At 39.0% G+C, this 21,799-nt stretch overlaps 1 protein-coding gene across 3 annotated transcripts in view; it reads left to right on the plus strand.

Moving 5' to 3' along the window:
- The window catches only part of MYOM1 (myomesin 1), a 156,380-nt gene that overhangs the window by 38,702 nt on the left and 95,879 nt on the right, over nucleotides 1–21,799 (plus strand). For all 3 annotated transcript variants that reach the window (XM_045457955.1, XM_045457956.1, XM_045457954.1), the window contains 4 exons: nucleotides 4,760–4,900; nucleotides 9,942–10,299; nucleotides 11,327–11,484; nucleotides 19,768–19,860. In XM_045457955.1, coding sequence (XP_045313911.1) covers nucleotides 4,760–4,900; nucleotides 9,942–10,299; nucleotides 11,327–11,484; nucleotides 19,768–19,860 — 750 coding nt within the window. The remainder of the gene's footprint in view (nucleotides 1–4,759; nucleotides 4,901–9,941; nucleotides 10,300–11,326; nucleotides 11,485–19,767; nucleotides 19,861–21,799) is intronic.

The raw sequence follows: 21,799 nt of genomic DNA on the forward strand, positions 1-21,799 counted from the left end.
GGACGCTTAACCGACTGCGCCACCCAGGCGCCCCACCTCAGTAGATCCTGGTGTGAAGCCAAGGTTGAAAATCACTGAGCTAGGGTAAATACAGGAATGAATGATTTCACTTCATTTAATAAACATTTATTGAACATCATCAGGCACAGTGTGGATACAAAGTGGATAGAGTATGGATACAAAGATTATAGACTATCCCTCTCCGTGGGTGGTCATAGGCAGTGGGAGGATCAAGTAATAATGCAGTATAACCTGAGCAAATAGGGATGGGTGAGGCTAGGTTTAGGAGCAGTGTCAACAAAAGACAATGCCTACAGCCCATCATTTTTCTGCAACATGCCAATAGGTTATCACATTTTCAGAAAGTACTATAGCCAGTAAGCAGATCCCTACTTAATGTAAGTATAAATAAAGTTTCTCATCCTGGAGAACTAGGACAGTTTCCCCAAATTACATGATGATTACAAACATAACTTTAAGGAACTGATTTTACTTCATGTAAAATCTAACGAGTTTTTTAAGGCTATATTTTCAACTGAACTGTGATGATTTCATAATCTATGAATAAATTAAGGAATAGCAAATCACAATGGGAGTCAGTATAGGCAGTGTGATATGGTATTATGGTTTCCAAAGTGGGATATCCACAAAGGCAAACCATGGAAGCATAGGAAGAAATATTAGCACTACTAGTTTTCAAAAACATCAGATTTGGTCTTTAAAATGTTTCTATTGATTGAATGTTTCATAGAATGAGTGAGACTATTTATATAGTAGTATATGCATAGAACTTACAAATAAACAAACGTATATAAGTGGCATGACCCCAATATTTTTGGATTGGGAGTGCTCAGTCACAAAAGTTAGAGACCACTGGTATAGTGGTAAGAACACTGACCTAGATGGGTGCTAGTCCTTCTTGCACTACCAACTTGCTGTGTGAACATGGGCAAGTTATAAAGACACTCTGTGTATTCCAAAGTATAAAATGAGGAGCCTGTTATAAATATCCTTGAGATATCTTCCTATAAGTGGTTTTGTTCTTTATTTTCCTATAAAGTATAATTATGAAGTTGTAATAGCAGAATGTTGTCTCTGGTTGTTGTTCAGTATTTGAATTGGATGAAGGTCTAAGCCTCTTTCCGAGTTCCTGAAATATTTCCGGAGAGAGCTTGGCTACATCCCTTCTCTGTGATGCTGCTGGTTGTAGATGTGATGATGCCACACACACCATGATATTTCTTTAAATTCTGTTAACTTTAGGCATATTAACAGGACATACCCCAATTGGTAGCAGAGTGCCAAAATATAGACACAGTTATAGATGTGTGTGTGCATGTATGCACACACAAATCAATCCTTAACCATTGCTTAATTTCATTGCCTCCATAAATGGAAATTCAGAAAGCTTCACGATTTAAGCTGAGTACATAAAGAACATTAATTGTAGTTTTAATAGTTAGAAAACACCCAAATAGATCCATGCATATCAAGTTTAGTGTCTACTCAGAAATGGACTTGTAAGATAGAGGATTATTTTCAATATTTAGATACAACTAAAAACCCGAGAAGTTAGCAAAACCTTATTTCATCTTTTGATTTAAATTCAAAGAAATTTAAATTTTACATGTTCTACTTAAAATATTCTCCTGTAAAAACATTCAGCTTCAGAATTCAATAGAGTAAGATGTTGGACTTCAGTGTTCACGGATCATTACAAAATAGACTATTGATGGTTTTCTGCAAATAACTATTTGGACTGATTATGACATAGTCAGTTCCTTAAAATTTGATGTTTCTCTGATTTAGTTTTGTTTGCTATCTTCAGTAAATGAGTTATTGCTAAATAGTCTGTTGGCATAGTATTTTAACATCTAATCCCTCACATGCTTTTTATTTATTATTAGTATTTAAAAGCTTGAAGAAACTTTAAAGAACATAACAAAGATTTTTTCCTAAGTACTTTGGATTTTCTTTTTTCTTTTTCTTTTTTTTTTTTTGAGTTATAAGAGAGAGAGAGAGAGCAAGCATGAGTGGGGCAAGGGCAGAGAGAGAGAATCCCAAGCAGGCTCTGTGCTGAACCCCACGTGGGACTCCATCTCACAACCATGAGATCATGACCTGAGCCAAAATTAAGAGTTACACACTTAACCAACTGAGCCACCCAGGCACGCCTGGATTTTCTAAATAATACTATATAATACAAAACATCATAATGCTCTCTGTGAAGTTTTTTGTTCCAAATAACATATGACAGGAGATCGATGATAGTGCCATGAATCTTTACCATAAAGTTCAATGTTAAAAACCAGCTGCTGTGATTTACCTGTACAGATGGAATAATGACATTCAGGTACATTCTATGTGATAAGTGCATCATTTAAAAGATTCATCTTAGGGGCACCTGGGTCGCTCAGTCGGTTAAGCATCCGACTCTTGATCTCAACTCAGGTCTTGATCTCAGGGTCGTGAGTTCAAGCCCCATGTTGGGCTCCGTGCTGGGCATGAAGCCTACTTTAAAAAAAAATCATCTTAAAGAGAAAATGACAGAAAAAAGGAGCAACAATACAACAAAAAGAATGACAAATCATAACCATTTTGATGTAGATAAATGTTGAAAATATGATCTCATAAGAATGACTATAGACAGAATGAAAGTAAAAAAGAGCAAAAATAGAAAAGCAAGAGTTGGGGCACCTGGGTGGCTCATTCCATTGAGCATCTGACTTTGGCTTAGGTCATGATCTCACGGTTTGAGAATTGAAGCCCCACATCGGGCTCTGTGCTGACAGCTCGGAGCCTGGATTCTGTGTCTCCCTCTCTCTCTGCCCTCCCTGCTCATGCTCTGTCTCGCTCTCAAAAATAAGTAAATATTAAAAAAAAATTTTTTTAAAGAAAAGCAAGAGTAAAATGAAAAATGCAAATGTTGTATAAGTAGGAGAAAAGGTAACTCTTAGATTCTAAAATTAATTTTATTTTGCATGGTAATTAATTAAAGAGGAGAAGGAAAATAGCACTTTAAACTTAGACCTGCATTAGCACAGCCTGTACTTTGTAATCTACTGGGGGTATAGAATGCAGTCATTTTGCTGCTGCCTGGAACAGGCAGCCAGGAACAAATTTCACTCAGCCTTCCAATTGGTAACCAATCCACAAGCTTGAATTCAAAGTTCTAACCTTTAATTTTAATGCTGATCATAGACTAGGACATAGCTATTCACCCTAGGGGAGGAGCTAGTTAGTGGGAGAGGAAGAAGTTTGCCACTCCAGTCTGGGGATCAAAGACAGTAGCCTACCCTGTACCCTCAGGCCCAGAGCCACTGCACCCACCTCTGTACTCTCTAGAAGCCCTGTGATTCGGTGCTACTTGTTTAGCAGAGGATAGATTTGCTTGCATTATTATGTGTTCATTTCGCACCATGTGTGCATTTGGCCTGTCTTCTGCTTTGATTTAGGTCATCTCTTTGCTTTTCCTGATGCTTCTTAAAGATTGAGAAAAGGTCAGGTTTGGATGGTTTGGAAAGTTTTTCTGTTTCAACTGGGAAGCTTGCTTTTCCCATGACACATCACACACATGGCTCCACTTTTCCCCCAAATTTTCTGTGGACAAGGGGACTTTTTAGTATTAACATTTTGTTTTAGAATTATTTCAAATTACAAGGATAGTACACACAGTTCTGGTAGAGGTCCCTATTGTGGATATCTTTCATTACAATGTAGACCGGGGGCTTTTAACATGAATCCATGGATTAATTTGAGAGATTCCTGAACTCCTGAAATTTATGACCACTTTATATATTTGAATGAAAATGCATTTCAGTTCATTCAAGAGCTACATAAAGATTGTGCATTTATTTATTTATTTTTATTAAAAAAATTTTAATGTTTTTATTTTTGAGAGACGGAGAGTGAGTGGGGGAGGGGCAGAGAGAGAGAGAGACAGAGAGAGAGAGTGGGGGAGACACAGAATCTGAAGCAGGCTCCAGGCTCTAAGCTGTCAGTACAGCTGACTGAGCCACCCAGGTGCTCCTAAAGACTGTACTTTTAGTTTTATCAATCCTTTTCTCTAGGTGCAACCTCTTCTCTCATGTTTTCCACCATGCTAATACATTTTTTTATTAGAATAATATCTACCTCAAAAAGCACCAGCGTGCATGAGCACATTTTTGTATACAACAGAACTGACCAAATTTCTTTATCACACTCCTATCATTGTCTGAGTTGCTCAACGCTGTGTGTTCACATAAAAGATGTTAACTGTTGTTTGATGAACTTGTGTTCCTTCTAACAGAGGAGTCTGTCTATACTACATAAAAGCCTCAAAGTTGAACCTAGGGGTCCTCCATCAAAATGTTTTGGTGGGGAAGGGAGAATGGTTCCCTATCCAGAACACTTTGCATTTTATCAGTGCCCTGAAAAGACTTGGATAAAACCATTTTTATAGATTGCCTAAAATTTGAATGTTAACAGCAAAGGGTATTTGGAACTATTACAAAAGCACTGCTGTTTTCCCTTGAAACTTTAAAGGGGAAAAAGCTATGAAATTACCATAGACGTATTTTTCTCTTGTGTCTATATAGAGTGCATTATTTGAGGACTTTCTCACTCCACTTGAGTTCTAAAGATAAAAGATATTATAATATTAGCAATCTAGGATTCTGTGAAACCTCCCCCCAAGTTAAAACTTCCCTTTGTAAGCATTTTGAATATTTTCAGTGCAATTTTTGGTTATTATCTAATATTAGGGGTTTTGTTTCAGACTTACAGATTCCAGTCTGATGTTAGAAGATTATTCATCCAAGTTGAGCCCCCAACCAAAGAGAGCCAAGAAAAGCCTTCTGTCTGGGGAGGAGAAGGAAAATCTGCCAAGTGACTATATGGTGCCTATTTTCTCTGGACGGTACGTATGTATTCTCTTCCTGGCTTTAAATATTAGAAAGTGAAGAGTAGGTGTTGCCAGGTAGTAATAATAATTGCAACTAACATCTGTTGAACAATGTTGAGAAAGCTTGAGAAACTTTCCTTGAGAAAGCTCTGAGGAACTTGGGCACCCTGCACTGAGGGAGATGTGTTCATTGTGAAAATCTGCCACCACCTAGGATGGCTACATGACAGAAGAGAATGATCAGGAACTTAGTTCTCATTATGTAACTGGTTGAAATCAGAAGGAGAGCATTGGATGCTAGTGATTGAACACTATATATAGTCACTATAGGTAGAATAGAAAGAAAGGTTTGAAACCGTAAAGTGTTTGATGAACTTTAAAAAAATCAGATGTTATGTTTAGGTAGAGGGAAACTATTGTGGTTGCCAGTGTGATTTAAAAAAAAAATTTTAATGTTAATTTATGTTTGAGAGAGAGAGACAGAGAGAGAGTTGGGGAGGGACACAGAGAGAGGAAGACACAGAATCCGAAGCAGGCTCCAGGCTCTGAGCTGTCAGCACAGAGCCCGATGAACCCATGAACCACCAGATCAGGACCTGAGTGGAAGTAGGACGCTCAACCGACTGAGCCACCCAGGTGCCCCGACAGTGTGATTTTAATTATTATTCATTAGGAAGAAAAAAACCTTAGATAAGGTAGACTAAGTAAAAGAAAGGCATCATAATTTGAATGCCTGTGCTATATTTGTTTAATGTAAAACAGATTACTATGTATTGTGAGGCAAACTCACAAAATAATCACTAAATCACAAGTCCCTTAATGCTGTTAATGTTCATAAGGGGTGTGTGTGTGTGTGTGTGTTTTAAAAAATATAAACTTTTTTGGAATGATTTTAATATAGAGAAGAATCTTGAAACTTGTTTAAGACACCAAATTAAAATTTAATGGGAACCTTCAGATCCTTCCCTGTTTATTTTCCTGTGAATGGAGAGCTATATCCACAGAGCTAAGGCTATATTCAAAATGAAGGGCAAAATGCCATCAGGAAATTCAGTAGGAATGACATGGTTGTCATTGTTGGTGACCTTCTTCCATTTCCCTGTGTTTTTCCTATTTTTCTCTGACGGTTCCTTTTGGAATTATTTCAGATACTAATGTCATAATTGTTCTGATTCTGATTAGGAAGGTAATGGGATAAGTAATATACTATTTTTAGCTTTTTCTTTGATATCTTTGAGATCTCTTATATTTTAGTGTTTATTTTTGAGAGAGAGATAGAGCATGAGCAGGGGAGGGGCAGAGAGAGGGAGACACAGAATCTGAAGCAGGCTGCAGGCTCTGAGCTGTTAGCACATAGCCCAATGTGGGGCTCGAACCCAAGAACTGTATGATCATGACCTGTGCCTCAGTTAGATGCTCAACTGACTGAGCCACCCAGGCACCCCTGATATCTCTGATTTTTTTAAAAGTAGACTTTCCCGGGCGCCTGGGTGGCTCAGTTGGTCAAGCATCTGACTCTTGATTTCAGTTCTGGTCACGATTTCATAGTTCCTGAGATTAAGGCTGCATTCAGCTCTATGCTGACAGCATGAAACCTGGTTGAGATTCTCTCTCTCCCTCTCTGTCTGCCCCTCACCCCACCCCCCAATAAATAAATAAACTTTAAAAAAAGTGAACTTTCCATTGAAATATACATATGTTGCTGAGTATGTTTGCCCAGGTTTGGCCTCTTCACAGTTAGTTTAATATACACGGATATTCTTTATAGGAGATGGCTAGGCTAGAGGAGTAGAATGTTTTATTTTCTGCTTTGTTCCCACTCTGTTTTAAAAAAATATATTTAAAAAGCATATTAACTAATCATGAACCTGCATGGCATACCTCTCCATCTCTTTACCACATGAAATGAAGCTGCTTACTTTCAGTGCCTTCTTTCTCCTAAATCAAACCAGTTTGTCTCCTCAGGGCCAGTCTCAAGAAATGATAATTTACAAAATAAACAGTGATAAAAGAAAATGCAAATAAAAATTTATCTTCTGGGTTTTATTTCCAGTGTTTTTGTTTTTGTTTTTTTAATATGGAGCCATGTCCTGTATTCTACTACTGTGTTGAAAATAACACTTCCTACTGGTGTTGACAGTATTAATCTAAGAGGATGGGACAGAAATGAACCTTTGTTAAGTACCTGTTATTTTCTGGGAATCATACTACATGCTTTATGTAGACTATCTTGCTAAATCCTCAATGCAGCCCTAGAGAGGTATTAGTATACCAATTTATGGACAAGGAAATTAAGGCTCAATGACTTGCTGAAAGTGACGTGGCTGGCAGTGGAAGAGCAAAGAGTCCTCTAGGGATTGGCCGATGCAACATACATAAATGCACTCTGCAATTATAATGTATTTCCGGGAAATACCATTTCTTCTGGATCGCACTTTAAAATTTCACTTCTTGGGGCACCTGGGTGACTCAGTCGCTTAAGTGTCTGACTTTGGCTCAGGTCATGATCTCAAGGTTCTTGAGTCCAAGCCCTGCATAGGGCTCTGTGCTGTCAGCTCAGAGCCTGGAGCCTGCTTCAGTTTCTGTGTCTCCCTCTCTTTCTGTGCCTCTCCCTACCACCCCCTGCCCCCGTGCTCTGTCTCTCTGTGTCTCTCTCTTAAAAATAAATAAACATTAAATTTTTTTTTTTTTAATTTCAATTCTTGTTCTCAGATAAATTGAGTTAACTTTGTGTCACCGGCAGATTTTTTAGTTGAGACCATCAGAGATCGAGTACTGGGGAGGTTTTAAATTCATCTTAAATTTGTAGTAGTTTATTTTTGTCAGCATATCAGCATCATATTCTTGTTCTTGTACCCAGATTATAGCAGGGTTATCACTGACATACACTTATATTTACTTAAAGAAAAATACCCCTGCTGTCCTGGGTGAAAAAAATATTCCTAAATGTGTTTGAGGTCTCTTATGAAATAATTATAGTCTTCCTGAGGTTTAGCTTATTTGCAGTAGAGAAGGCAAGAGACCAGGACTTCATTCTGCTCTCTAGAGCTATGTCAACATGTCTACTGTCAGAGATAATGTGAGCTCAAACTTAAAGTTCTCTTACTTAAGAGTTGTCTCAACTCAGGGCAAGGCTAGCATTGAATATAATCTATTATTATATATATTGAATCATTTTACAGAGCTCATTTCAAACCTCTCTATTATATATTTACTTCTGTATGGAATTCCAAGCAGATTCTCATGATGATTTTTATAATCACTTATTAATTCATTTACTTCCTATCTCATTAAAAAAAAATTAGAGGTAATTATGTCAAGACTCTAAACTGAAAATCTTCCATCTTCCTTTTTCTCTACCTAAATTATAGTGTATATGTTACTGAGTTAGTAAATATTACCTTATTAATATTCGGAAAGATAGAGATAAGGAAAAAGAAATTAAAATTTACCCACTAAGTTCAGTAAGAAACAAAGTGGACTAATCTTATCAGATGTTTTAGTAAAATTCCATGAGAAATTTCAAACTTGGGCAAATGTTGAGCCCTATTTTTCAGCAAACTACACAGATTCAGGTACCAGGAACTTATAAACATAATGCCAGTATTTGCTTAAATTTTAAGTAACTATTCTTGTAAGAAAAATCAAAGGTAAAATTCAGCCTTCAGAGGCCTAAGGAGACTCTATTTCAAGAAAATCTTCAATATGATCATGATACTTCCTCACTGTTGGGGTTGACAACAAAGGTATTGAAGGAGGTTAAAAATCATCTAAATATGTTTTAATTTTTTTTTTCAACGTTTATTTATTTTTGGGACAGAGAGAGACAGAGCATGAACAGGGGAGGGGCAGAGAGAGAGGGAGACACAGAATCGGAAACAGGCTCCAGGCTCTGAGCCATCAGCCCAGAGCCCGACGCGGGGCTCCAACTCACGGACCACGAGATTGTGACCTGGCTGAAGTCGGACGCTTAACCGACTCCTCCACCCAGGCGCCCCAAAAATCATCTAAATATGTTTAACAACATTAATAAATTATAGCACAACTTCTATTATAAAGCATTTTGGGATGTTACCATTCACTTGCCATCATTGTCAATTATGAATAAAAACAAGTCACTTTTATAAATATCACCACTTCAAATGCAAATTTGGTCAATTTTTCTTATCAGGGCTATGTGCAAGCATAAGTAAAAGCTCTCATTAAATGTGTTTACACGCACACACACACACATAACTTTTTAAAATTTTTTCTTAATGTTTATTTATTTTTGAGGGAGAGACAGCACAAGTGGGGAAAGGGCTGAGAGAAAGGGAAACACAGGATCGGAAGCAGGCTCCAGGCTCTGAGCTGTCAGCACAGAGCCCAACACAGGGCTCGAACCCACGAACTGTGAGATCATGACCTGAACTGAAGTCGGATGCTTAACTGACTGAGCCACCCAGGCACCCCCAAATAACTTTTATTATCTTAGAAAGAAACCCAGTAGGCATGAGGCCTCCCCATAACTTTAGAATTTATTTATATATGCAACAGCTCTGAGCAATGCATCACATCAACTCAGTTATAGAATCCAGATCAAGCACATAGTCTTATATCAGGATCACAGGCACACAGGCGATATCTCATTTTACAATATCATCTATTCTAGAAGGAAAGTCTTTTATTATAGACTCAATCATATTTAAACACTCTAAAAAACCAATAAAATGATCTGAGGCAAGTTATCTAATTTCTCTGAGCCTTGTTACTATATATCTAAAATAGAAATGATACACTTTACCTCATAGGGTTGTTGTGGACATAAAATGAGATAATATATATAAAAAGCACTTGGCAACACTATGGCCATAATAGGTATTATTATTGTTGTTACCATTACTGGTTAAGGTGGTGATCCCTTCTGTATGTGAACACTTAGCTCCTGATTTACCAAGTTTTTCTTTGTCAGGTTTTCTTTGGGCATGTTACACAATGTACTTTGAACTTAGTAAAAGTTGGACAATCCTGTCACTGCCACCCATAATATCTATATTTTGCTCTTATTGTATTTTAGTCAAGTACATGTCAGTGGAATTACAGATACAGAAGAAGAAAGAATTAAAGAAGCTGCTGCCTATATAGCCCAAAGGAATCTTCTTGCTAGTGAAGAAGGAATCACAGCATCCAAACAGTCCACAGCATCCAGACAGTCCACAGCATCCAAACAGTCGGCAGTATCCAAACAGTCCGCAGTATCCAAACATTCTACAGCATCCAAAGAGTCCGCGGTATCCAAACATTCTGCAGTATCCAAACGGTCCACAGCATCCCAAGAGTCTACGTCCAGTCTTCACCAGGAGGAAGCTTTTGAGAAGAAGTCAAGGAAAGTTGCAATTCGAGAGAAGGCAGAACGCCTGTCGCTGACAAAAACAGTAAGGAAAGAAATTTAATATAATTTACAAAAGCAGAAATGCATGTACCATTGTGTGTGTACATATAGATTGATTTGTTTCAAATGAAGAAATAAATATGTAGTCTTATGGAGAAACAAAACTAAAAGAAGACAAGGATTCTGCGTCTCCCCCTCTCTCTCTGCCCCTCCCCAGCTTGCACTCTGTCTGTCTCTCTCTCAAAAAGAAATAAACATTAAAAAAAAAAAAAAAAAGAAACAAAGAATACAAAGATAAAGACATTAAAACGTATGGGTCAAAGGGGTGCCTGGGTGGCTCAGTCAGTTAAGTGTCTGACTTTGGCTCAGGTCATGATCTCCCAGTCTGTGAGCTTGAGCCCACGTTGGACTCTGTGTTGACAGCTCAGAGCCTGGAGCCTGCTTTGATTCTGCGTCTCCCTCTCTCTCTGCCCCTCCCCCACTCATACTCTGTCTCTCTGTCTCTGTCTCTCTCAAAAAAAAATAAACATTAAAAGTTTTTTAAATAAAAAAAATGTGTGTGTCAAAGAAAGACAGACTTAGTAGTTTTAAACTCCATGAAATTTTATTTTATTTTATTTTATATGATTTTATTTTATTTTAGAGTAGAGGTGCAAGTGAGTGAGGGCAGAAAGAGAGAGAGAGAGAAGCAAGGCTCACACGAAGCGGGGCTAGAGCTCACCCAAAGCGGGACTCAAACTCACTAGCTGTGAGATCATGACCTGAGCCAAAGTTAGATGTTTAACCGATTGAGCCACCTAGATGCCCAACTCCATGAAATTTTAGGTTCTACAGAAAGTACAGTTCCAAAGAACCTTAAAAAATCCACCATAGGGGGAAATAAGATATGTTGCTGAGGCTTAGAACGTTAAAAACTAAGTGTATCTTTTTTAAAGAGGCAAAGAGAAGGCATATGGTCTAAATACGCAAGTAAAGCTCCAAGTGGAAAAATGATAATTTTGGTTTGTTTGTTCTCTTAGTAGCACAGGCTACTCTGACTCCATAATATTTTGATATATTTTTTTTTATAGTTAGAAGAAACTGAAGCATTTCATAGAAAGTTGAATGAAGATCATCTTCTCCATGCTCCTGAATTTGTCATTAAACCTCGTTCCCACACTGTTTGGGAAAAAGAAAATGTAAAATTACATTGCTCTGTATCCGGCTGGCCAGAACCCCGTGTTACATGGTATGTTATCTTTACGAAAATTACTCATAGAATCTATTACACAAAGTTAATTTTACCTCTAGTGAAAACGTTCAGCGTTATGAATATGCAAGAGTGAATGAAAGCACCTACGAGTTTGTACAGATTTTTTAAATGGTGAAGAAGGGGCACCAGGGTGAATGGTTTATGAATGAGAAGAAAGAACAGTCCTGCATACATTATATTATGATACTTCATAATCCTGTTATACAAGTGGGTCTTTATATAAAGTATTAAAATGTAGTCAACATTTATATACAAAGAAAATCTATGGTTATGACTGCTGTGGGCCATAAAATTTAAATAAAAATTTGCTCCCATACGGTATAGGTATCATTTTGTGACCAGAAGCAATAATATTTTTAAAAAATAGGGGCGCCTGGGTGGCGCAGTCGGTTAAGCGTCTGACTTCATCGAGGTCACGATCTCGCGGTCCGTGAGTTCGAGCCCCGCGTCAGGCTCTGGGCTGATGGTTCAGAGCCTGGAGCCTGTTTCTGATTCTGTGTCTCCCTCTCTCTCTGCCCCTCCCCCGTTCATGCTCTGTCTCTCTCTCTGTCCCCCAAAAAATAAATAAACGTTGAAAAAAAAAATTAAAACCCAGAAGTCTTCATCTCTACTCCTCATAGGAGCTGAGGTTTCAACATGCTTTCTAAAGCCAAACAAAAGAGGGAATTAGATGGAAGATATTTCTCAATATGAGGTCTTTTTTTTAAGTTTTATTCTTATTTATTTTGAGAGAGAGAGATCGTGAGGGGAGGAGAGACAGATAGAGAGAGAGGGAGAGAGAGAATTCTAAGCAGGCTCTGCACTTAGTGCAGAGCCCGATGCGGGGCTTGAAGTCATGAATCATTAAGATCATGACCTGAATTGAAGTTAGATGCTTACCTGACTAAGCCACCCAGGTGCCCCCTCAATATGGGATCTTAAGAAATTTTCTTTCCGTAAAGAATAAGCACCCATGTTCTCCTTCCATCCTATAGCCTATTGTAATTGTCAATGACTTCATGATCCCTAACCTCCAAACTTACCTGTCTAATGTCATGACCTGTCACAGAGACAGCAGTATGAAAATGATGGAGCCAGCTTAAAAAGATGTTTTCTGTTTGAGTCTCTGACACGTATATTTTGCGTGCTGTTTTCTTATCCTCAAGAGTAATGGTAAATTCACCCTATGTTGCAGTATAAATGCTACACAGGATGACATTGCCATCTGTAGAAGGCCTGCCTCCTTTTCCTTTCTTACCCATTTTCTCTGTTGGTTAGACACCTAATTTGGCTAGGACTAATGAAGATAACTGACAAGGAGCATATTTCAGTGAAAACCAAGTGTTTTTTTTGTTTTTTTTAAAATTCACTTACAAGCTTTAAAGCATAAAAGTATACTTCAGTAAGTTAGGAATCAATCAATCTTGGCCCCACATTTCTCTGTGACTATGGTATTGCATACTTTGGCCTTTCAAAGGGACATTTCCTCTTAAAACAGATTACTTCTCACCTCAAAAAATCTAAACTTTTCAATTGAAAATACATGAAGAATAATGAATTTTTAGCTGTAAGAAATATTATTTCTTACAGTAAGTAAGACAGAGGGTAAGACATTCCCTCTTCTCTCATGAATTAAAATATACTACTAATAAATGAATAACCGGAATCCTTAATCAAGTAGATATATTTATTACACAATAAATTATAAATTTATTGAAAATTCATTATCAATTTTCAGTTATCCTCACTAATGGAGCTGAGTAGTGTGAATGACTCCCCAAATCTTTCACTTATGGCTTTGAGATATTTTTTTTCTTAACATTGAACCATATGTCCCAGGGGCTCATTTTAAACAAAAATGAAGACACAGACACAAGGTTTGTCTCAGGAATGATTGGAAATCACTTCATTTACTGGAACAAGTCTTCACAAGTTCCTGCGTGTCATTTAGTGTTTGGAGAAGACAACTCCATTATTTATAAAACTCTCTCCTTAGGGATGGATCAGAGCATTTCATGAAAGTCCTGTTGCCTTGCAAACCAAGTGAAAAGTAAACATTAAAACAAAGAACCAGTGGACCACTCATAATCATAACCATCCTTCAGAGAACAAGATTTGCCCCTGGATAAAGCTTAAATTTAGACAGTTAGCTAGCAGACAACTGAAAATTGACTATGGTAATAAACAAGGTCAGATGCAAGTTTTGTGGGGCCTGAAGCTCATAAATTTGGCAGCACTCTTCACAAAAAAGAATGTTAATGGTCTAAATTAGGCCCTGCGCCGTGAAGGGACCCTGCTGGTGACGGACCCTGAAGCTTCATTGGCCTCCCGGTAAACCCACTTCTGGAGGAAACTTTTGTGTGGGATTAGTGTGCCTTCCTGGGTATGCTGCCTTTAAAAAAAATAATCGTTAAGTGAAGGTCTAATTTGCTTCCTAACACTGGTATAGAGTACACAGTCTACAATAAGCATTTCCTCTGTGAGCAGGGTCCCACAACCCAAGTACAAACCCAGGTTGTTGATGATTACTCTGCTGGCATTTATGTCTTTTTGTTACCCAACTGCACTTTCTGGGCCTGACACCGAGTGCAAGCATGAAAGAAATAATTGGGGATGACCTTTCTGAATAGAAGGCGGTAACTCATGGGAACAAGTGTGTGACGATACTTTCTGCAGTCATGCTACCTCTGCTTGTAGCCCTTAGGTCCTTAGCCATGGTTTTCAAGGGCATTTGTGCCTGGGGCCTGGCTACCTTAGAGCTCTTTGCAAAGAGGGTTAAGTTCCAAGTTTCCACTAGGCACCCTCAGGACATGGAAGTCCCTGAGGCCTAACAAATGATCTGAACACGCAGCAGTAGCAAATGATCTGAACATGCAGCAGCTGCTCTTTGGCCAATCCCATGGACTGACCAAGTCTGTCTAAATGGAATCTAGAGGTTACCCAGAAAGCACTAACTGACAGGAGCACATATCACTCATCAGGGCCAGGTGCAGGGATGCCAAGGAGCACTGTCCTGTTCCCAAGTCACTTTGAGAACAGAAAGAACCCTGTTTAGGCATTGGGTCCAGTAGGAAAGTTAGTTGCAAGGATGTTTCTGCACCACCACAGTGAAGCTGAAGGAGGGCTTTGTCAATGCAACAGGAAGCATACATATATGGTGAAAAATCTCAAAGTTGTTTTACTTAATTTAAGAGGCTATCTTTATGTAATAACTTGTATAATAGGCTATATATTGGTTTAAAGGAGGAGAAAAAATTATGTTTGTATTTGTTTTACTTGCATAAAGAAATTCTGGAAGGATATATAAAAATCTAAGGAGAACAGTTACCTAAAGAGATGAGGGGAGTAGAGGATAGATACATTTGAGAAAGGAGACTACTCCCTGTGTTACCTTTACACTTTCTTGGACCATATAAAGGTGTTGCTTGTTCTAATTTTTAGAATTATATGAAATAAGGGAGAAAAGTTCTCTTTAAAAGAAGGAAGGAATTTGAATTAATTTAATTTTTTTAAAGAGCCAGATTCAGTTGGATTTCCAGTCCAAAGTCTAGATTGATTTTTGTCAATGAATATCTGGATTGTAATGTGTGGGGAGATTCATGCAAACTCACTGTAGCAATGTGTTGGCGTTAGTGAGTAGCATTCATTCATTCCCTCACTGAGTACCCATGTTTTTGGATCTAAATGCGAATACTGTGTTAGATCCACCAGTGAGACATTTAAAATACTTGTTTGGAATTCTTAACATTGCCCCTAAAGTTAATGCCAAAGAGACCCTTAAAGAAATGTGTCATTAGGCATGATAATAATGCAAAACCTCAGAATAAAATAGTATGAGACATGTATCTCAGGAAGAGTCTAGAGACTTGGAAAAGTCTTATTCAATTTTGGCAAAGTATGAGAATTTATAAATTTCATAATAGAATCATGTATTCAATTTGTTTACAAGATTAGAGTTATTCACAATGTATTTAAATTTAGCAGTTACTACTCTATTTTCTTTGGAAAACAACCTACATTTAACATAGTTTAAAATTATTTATAATTTATGATTACTTCCCAACATAAGGGTTTTATTTTAGATTTTTCTTATTTATTTAAGTCCAAAATTTATCCTAATGGGATAGATCTCTCTCAGCCAACTGGATTTTAAAGTGGATAATAGCTATTTATTTAAAATATAAAGCTGGATTCTAAGCACCCATCACAGTTGTAGTGAGATACAACATGTTCAAGATCATTTTAGCATGTATTATTTGTTGATAGAAAAAAAGCAGAATGAACCTTTTTGCTTGACTACTCTTTACACTACCAAAGAGCTTTCACTATAACCCCTTGCTATCAAGTCAGCCCAAGATCCAGTCATTTATTTGGGGGGATGAAGTGTGTGTTTTACACACATAAAGAGTATCCTTCTCCAAATATTTACAGTATAATGGAAGCTCATTAACTAATAAGTAGTTCATAGACTCTACATGAAAATGATAAGGAAAATGGTGTACATCTGAATATTCACAAGAATTTCAGAAACCTTTTGACAAATAATCCCAGAGTGTAGGTTACTCTCCAAAATTAGCGTCTGACTGTCCTGTTTGGAATTTCACTTTCCAGAAATAGCAAGCCCTGAGGCATATACAGAGCAGGCCAAAAATCCTTCTTTTCTTCCCCGACTGAATACTGAGGATGGCCAATCTCAAGTGACTCCCAACGTGAATGACTGGCTGAAATTCTTGGAGAATAGAATAGAATTGCTTCCTAATTTAATCCTTGTATGCTGTTTTTAAACAGACTTTTCTTACACTGACATCTGGAGTTCCAGGGGAAAGACTAGAAGATCCTCAAAGTGTTGTGTGTCGTGTGCATGTATATTTTAAACCGACTTCTTGTGCCAGGGGGTCACATTAGAAAAGTCATGGGTTTTTAGCAGAGGGAAGGCACTAAGGTGCTAAGTCGCGTAGTACTGGAGAGCGAGGGAGGTGAAGCAACACTGCGAGCTGCAAGATACTGTTTTAACTCAACTGTTTATGGAGACATGAACAACATTTTTGGCCAGAAGCCATATCAAGTGTCAGTAGATTATTTGCTCAAGTACCACATGCCATAGCCTTCCGTGTCATATTTCTCTTCTTATGCTAAAAAGAACTACTGCAAACACCCCAGCACATGAAAAAAACTGAGTAGTAAGAGGGAGCTTTTTTTGTTTTTGTTTTTTTAGGAGGGAGCTTTAGAATCTAGTGTGAAATTACTGAGACCAATTTATTCTGAAGAACATGCTGATTAACTCGTGGCACCCTGTCATTCATCAAAACAAGGAATGTTTGAAACTAGGAGCAGCTAGCTGATTTCTTTTTCTAGGTCATCTCTGATCAAATAGTCCTGTCTGCTTGGAGCTCTGTGGGGAGATGGCTGGCTGAGGACCCTTTGGGGCTGGCAGGAAACGGCTAGCAGTTCTACCGGGGGTGGGGCAGAAGGTTGTGCTGCTCCACCTGCCACGCAGCTGTGACTCCTAAGCCAATCCAATCCTCTCATCTCACATCTGAGGGAACTGAGACACAAAGAGACGCAATGTACTTTCTTGGTCTGTACTTACTTTAGATTAGCCATATCATGGGGTGCCTGGGTGGCTCAGTCGGTTAAGCGTCCGACTTCAGCTCAGGTCATGATCTCACAGTCCTTGAGTTCAAGTCCTGCTTCGGGCTCTGTGCTGACAGCTCAGAGCCTGGAGCCTCCTTCAGATTCTGTGTCTCCCTTTCTCTCACTACCCCTCCCCCACTCATGCTCTGTCTCTATCAAAAAATGAATAAACATTAAAAAATTTTTTAAAAATTAGTCATATCATGAAGTTTGAAGTATGAATTTGTCAGAACTCTGTTCCTTCAGCCACGAATTATGAAGCCACAATTAATCTGTTGTTACACTATAATTCTGTTCAATCCAATTTAACGAACAGTGAGTACCTAATATTTGCCCATGATTCATACTTCCTGGAGAGTGGGAATAGAAGTAAATGTGGATCAGACACAATCCCCGTCACCACGACAATGACAGCTCAGTAGAAGACACACATATCCAACCAGAATCTGATAAATGTTGTATCTTGCAGCTTGAACCAAGTAACACTGATGTAGAGAGGCAGGAACAATTAATATCATGTGGGATTTCAATTTTTCTTAATGGCGGGTGTTTGTTGATTTTGAGAGACAGACAGACAGAATGTAAGTGGGGGAGGGGCAGAGAGAGAGAGGGAGACACAGAGTCTGAAGCAGGCTCCAGGCTCTGAGCTGTCACCACAGAGCCCAATGCAGGGCTGGAACTCATGCACCGCAAGATCATGACCTGAGCCAAAGTTGAATGCTCAACTGACTGAGCCACCCAGGCGCCCCTTGTGTGGGATTTCAAGGAGGAGTTTATTGAAGAAATGGCATTTGATCTGAACTTTGAAGGATGAGTTGGGATTTTGCTAGGTGGAGGAGAAAGACACATTTTTTTTTAAAGTATTTATTTACTAGAGAGAGAGAGAGAGAGAGAGAGAAAACAAGAGTGAGGGAGAGTCAGAGAGAGGGAGAGAGAGAGAATACTAAGCAGGATCTACACTATCAGCACAGAGCCTGACGTGGTGCTCACACTCAGAAATCATGAGATCATGACCTGAACTCAAACCAAGAGTTGACACTTAACTGACTGAGCCACCCAGGTTCCCTGACACGTTGTTTAAAGTATAGAAAATGAGCATGTTTTAGGGACATAGGGCATGTGTGTGCACATGTGCGTGTGTGAGTGTGTGAGCTGGGAAGAGGAAGGAACTGACTGAAAATTATTTCCTTTCTTTCTCTCCCTTTCCACCACTTTCCCTGCTCCCAAACCTCATTATAACCATTTCCAGAAGTCTGAAGAAATAAAATGCAGCTAAATAGAGAACAGTTGGACAATGGAAGCATCATATGTTGTCACAAGTCAGACTGCTTGGGTTCAAATCCCAGCTCTGCTATCTAGCTATGTGAACTGGGACAAGTTACTTAACTTCTCCTGGCCTTGGTTTTTTTAATCTGGAAAATGATGTTACAAATAGTACTATCTCATGCAGTTGTGAGGATTGAATTTTCTAATCTATATGTAAAGCACTTAGACTCTTGCCTTGGCTCACAGTAAATGCTCTGAGTTGTGGTTATTAGTGTTATTTACATTATCTGGGCACGTGAAGTGGGGTGTTTGAAAGGGAAGCAAGTGAAATCTAGCTCTTGGACAGAAAATGGCTTAAGCAAAAAAGCCTGGTCTGGCACCATAGCCATTGGCTATTGAGGGCATGAGGAGGTGGTGAAGAATCAAGGTGCGACTTCCAGCCTTGGGGGACAGTGTCTGAGGAAGGGCCCCTCCATGTAGCCCTACCCTCTGAGGGCTGACAGGCTTAGCCAGGAATGGGACAGTCAGAAAAAGGGAATCTTCCAGCTTTTATTTGTCAGACTTTTTCTTTCGTGATTGATATTTAACTTTTCCCAAGCCGAGAGCCATGCTTGCCTTTAACAGAACAAAACGCTTAAATATAATGAGCTTTCAATACAATGGCATTGTTTTTAACAACATGGAAGAATCTTAGTAGGAAGAATGTTTTACTTTCATCCTACAGACAGCCAATGATAAAACTCCCACCATAAAGCCTTCCTTTCTGTCCTGTCAACAATGGACAAGTTTTTCTTTCAGTCTTTTATTGAAGTATAATATACACACACAAAAAGTACATATTACATATAAATGTAGAGCTTTGGTGAATTTTTGTAGACTGTACACACCCGTGTAACCAGTACTCAAACACAAGAAACCAAACATTATCAGCACCTAAATGCCTCCTTCATGTCTGCTGTCTCCCCCCACCCCACCCCCCTCCCCTGGGAAGTCACTGTCTTCACTTCTAATAGCATTAATTTGGTCTTTTCTGGTTTTGTACTTTATATAAAAGCTATCATTATATACTCTTTTGTGTCTGGTTATTTTCACTCAACATTATGTATGTGAGACTCAACCACATTGTTATGAATGGTCAACTTCTTAAATGTAATTTTTATGATGGAAGAGAGGAAAGGACGCTCATCAAGAAGTTTTACTGGATTTATAGTGCATTTTATTTAATCTGCCATAGATTTGTATTTATTGAACAGATACTGCTACTAATCTCAGTGCCATGTTTATAGGTGTCCCTTGAAGAACAAGGATTGTGTGGGTGTGCTTTTAATCATAAAGCTATTTACATTTCTACTTATTTCACCTTGTTCTCTTGTCTCACAGGTATAAAAACCAGGTGCCAATAAATGTCCACGCAAACCCTGGAAAGTACATTATTGAGAGTCGATATGGAATGCATACTCTGGAGATCAATGCGTAAGAGGACATCTGGGTCCATATGTGTGTTGTTCGACAATTGCCTGGGGAGTCATCTCACCACTCCAGTTAACAACCACTCTCCCCCTTTCTTCCCAGTGCAACAGGATCACAAAGTGATCTTAGATTTGAATTTAGTAAAAGATGATGAGAATAAAATTAACTTCTGTCTTTTAATTTATCATTTTATATACTTGAGAGTTTTTCTAGACATTAGTAAGAAAATAAGTTACATAAGTAGGCACTTATATTTAGTTATCCTTCCATCATCATCATCATCATCATCCTTTTTTGCCTTTAGTCGGCAGAGGCCATGGAGATTGCGGTGGGTGGCGGGGAAAGTAAGCTTCCCACCAGAAAGTGTGGGAAATTATCTGCCCACCCTGTCAGCCTGCAGAGGGAGGCAGGACTGGACACCGGGGTGTTTTTAAAGCAAAATGCAAAGCAGAATTGAAAGCAGAACCCACATCAAAATTTCTAAATCCTCAAAGGTTTATCATATCTCCTAATATGGTTTTGAAATCCAAGCTTAGTCATGTGAATGAAAAAGCTAAAACTCCCACTATTTGCAGTTCACATGAACTGCAGTTCACAATGTAGTCTTCTCCTCAGATCAGAACAGCTGCCATATGGGATACAGGGTTTCAAGCAGGACTCTGGGGCCCTGTGACATTTGCCGAGCATCGACCTCCAACCAGAGTTACTTCAATTCTGCCACTTGGTGGTTCTACTGAGGCTGCAGTGAGCTCTGTGGTTGCTTTATAATTCAGTAGTTATGAGAAAGGCAACCATATTGACCTTCCTGGGGTTGTGCTGGTGTCTATAAAATTTCAACAAGAAATAGGTTTTTACAAATGACGCTAAACCGAGAAAGTCAACGAGGAACTCAGACACTGGTTATGACAATACACAAAAAGACCTGCTTTGAAATCTTAGCTTATTCATCTCTGTGAGATCATTCTTTCTTTTGTTTTATTATTAAACACATCCCAGTTTCTGTATTATAACTTACAGGAACTTCCAAATAGCACTGCTTGTGTTGTACTATGGGCTGAATCTCCAAGTGCGACCTGAACCTTGGTAGAGTTGAGACAGAAATAGCATATTTGTACTTTGGAGCTAGAACACAGACCCACCCATTAGACAGACCCAGATCTGGTTTGTGGCTCAAGGAGAGTGGCTGTGTCTTTCCCTCTCTGTTCCCCCCCAGACTGAAACTCACCCTGAGGGATGCCAGCAGGAAGACTGTCCCCCCAGGGTGCTCTGGGTAGTTACTACTACAAAGGTACATGGCTGGACATTTTCTGTTCCTGACACAGCTTTAGACCAGTTAATTGTAACACTGTTTGTGCTGTAATTTATGCGCTTAACACTTTGCTGACATTTTTTTTTTGGACATTTAAAAAAAATTTTTTTTAACGTTTTATTTATTTTTGAGACAGGGAGAGACAGAGCATGAACAGGGGAGGGTCAGAGAGAGGGAGACACAGAATCTGAAACAGGCTCCAGGCTCTGAGCTGTCAGCACAGAGCCCGACGTGGGGCTCGAACTCACGGACCGAGAGATCATGACCTGAGCTGAAGTCAGCCGCTTAACTGACTGAGCCACCCAGGCGCCCCTTTTTTGGACATTTTAAATGAACCTGGGCTAGGGTCACAGTGGACTATAGGTGTCCTCCTCCCATTCTGTGCAGCTGGCCTCAAACTGCAGTAGATATCTTGCATTATATAAAATCCCACAGGGAGCTAGATTGGAGTTAGTAGCTTCATCAAGAGTCCCCAACAGCCAGGGCGCCTGGGTGGCTCAGTTGGTTAAACCTCCAACTGTTGATTTCAGCTCAGGTCATGATCTCACGATTATGAGATCGAGCCCCACATTGGGCTCTGTGCTGACCATGGAGCCTGCTTGGGATTCTTTCTCTCTCCTCTCTCTCTGCTCC

Source organism: Leopardus geoffroyi, chromosome D3 (assembly GCF_018350155.1).
Source record: "Leopardus geoffroyi isolate Oge1 chromosome D3, O.geoffroyi_Oge1_pat1.0, whole genome shotgun sequence".
Classification (NCBI taxonomy): Eukaryota; Metazoa; Chordata; class Mammalia; order Carnivora; family Felidae; genus Leopardus; species Leopardus geoffroyi.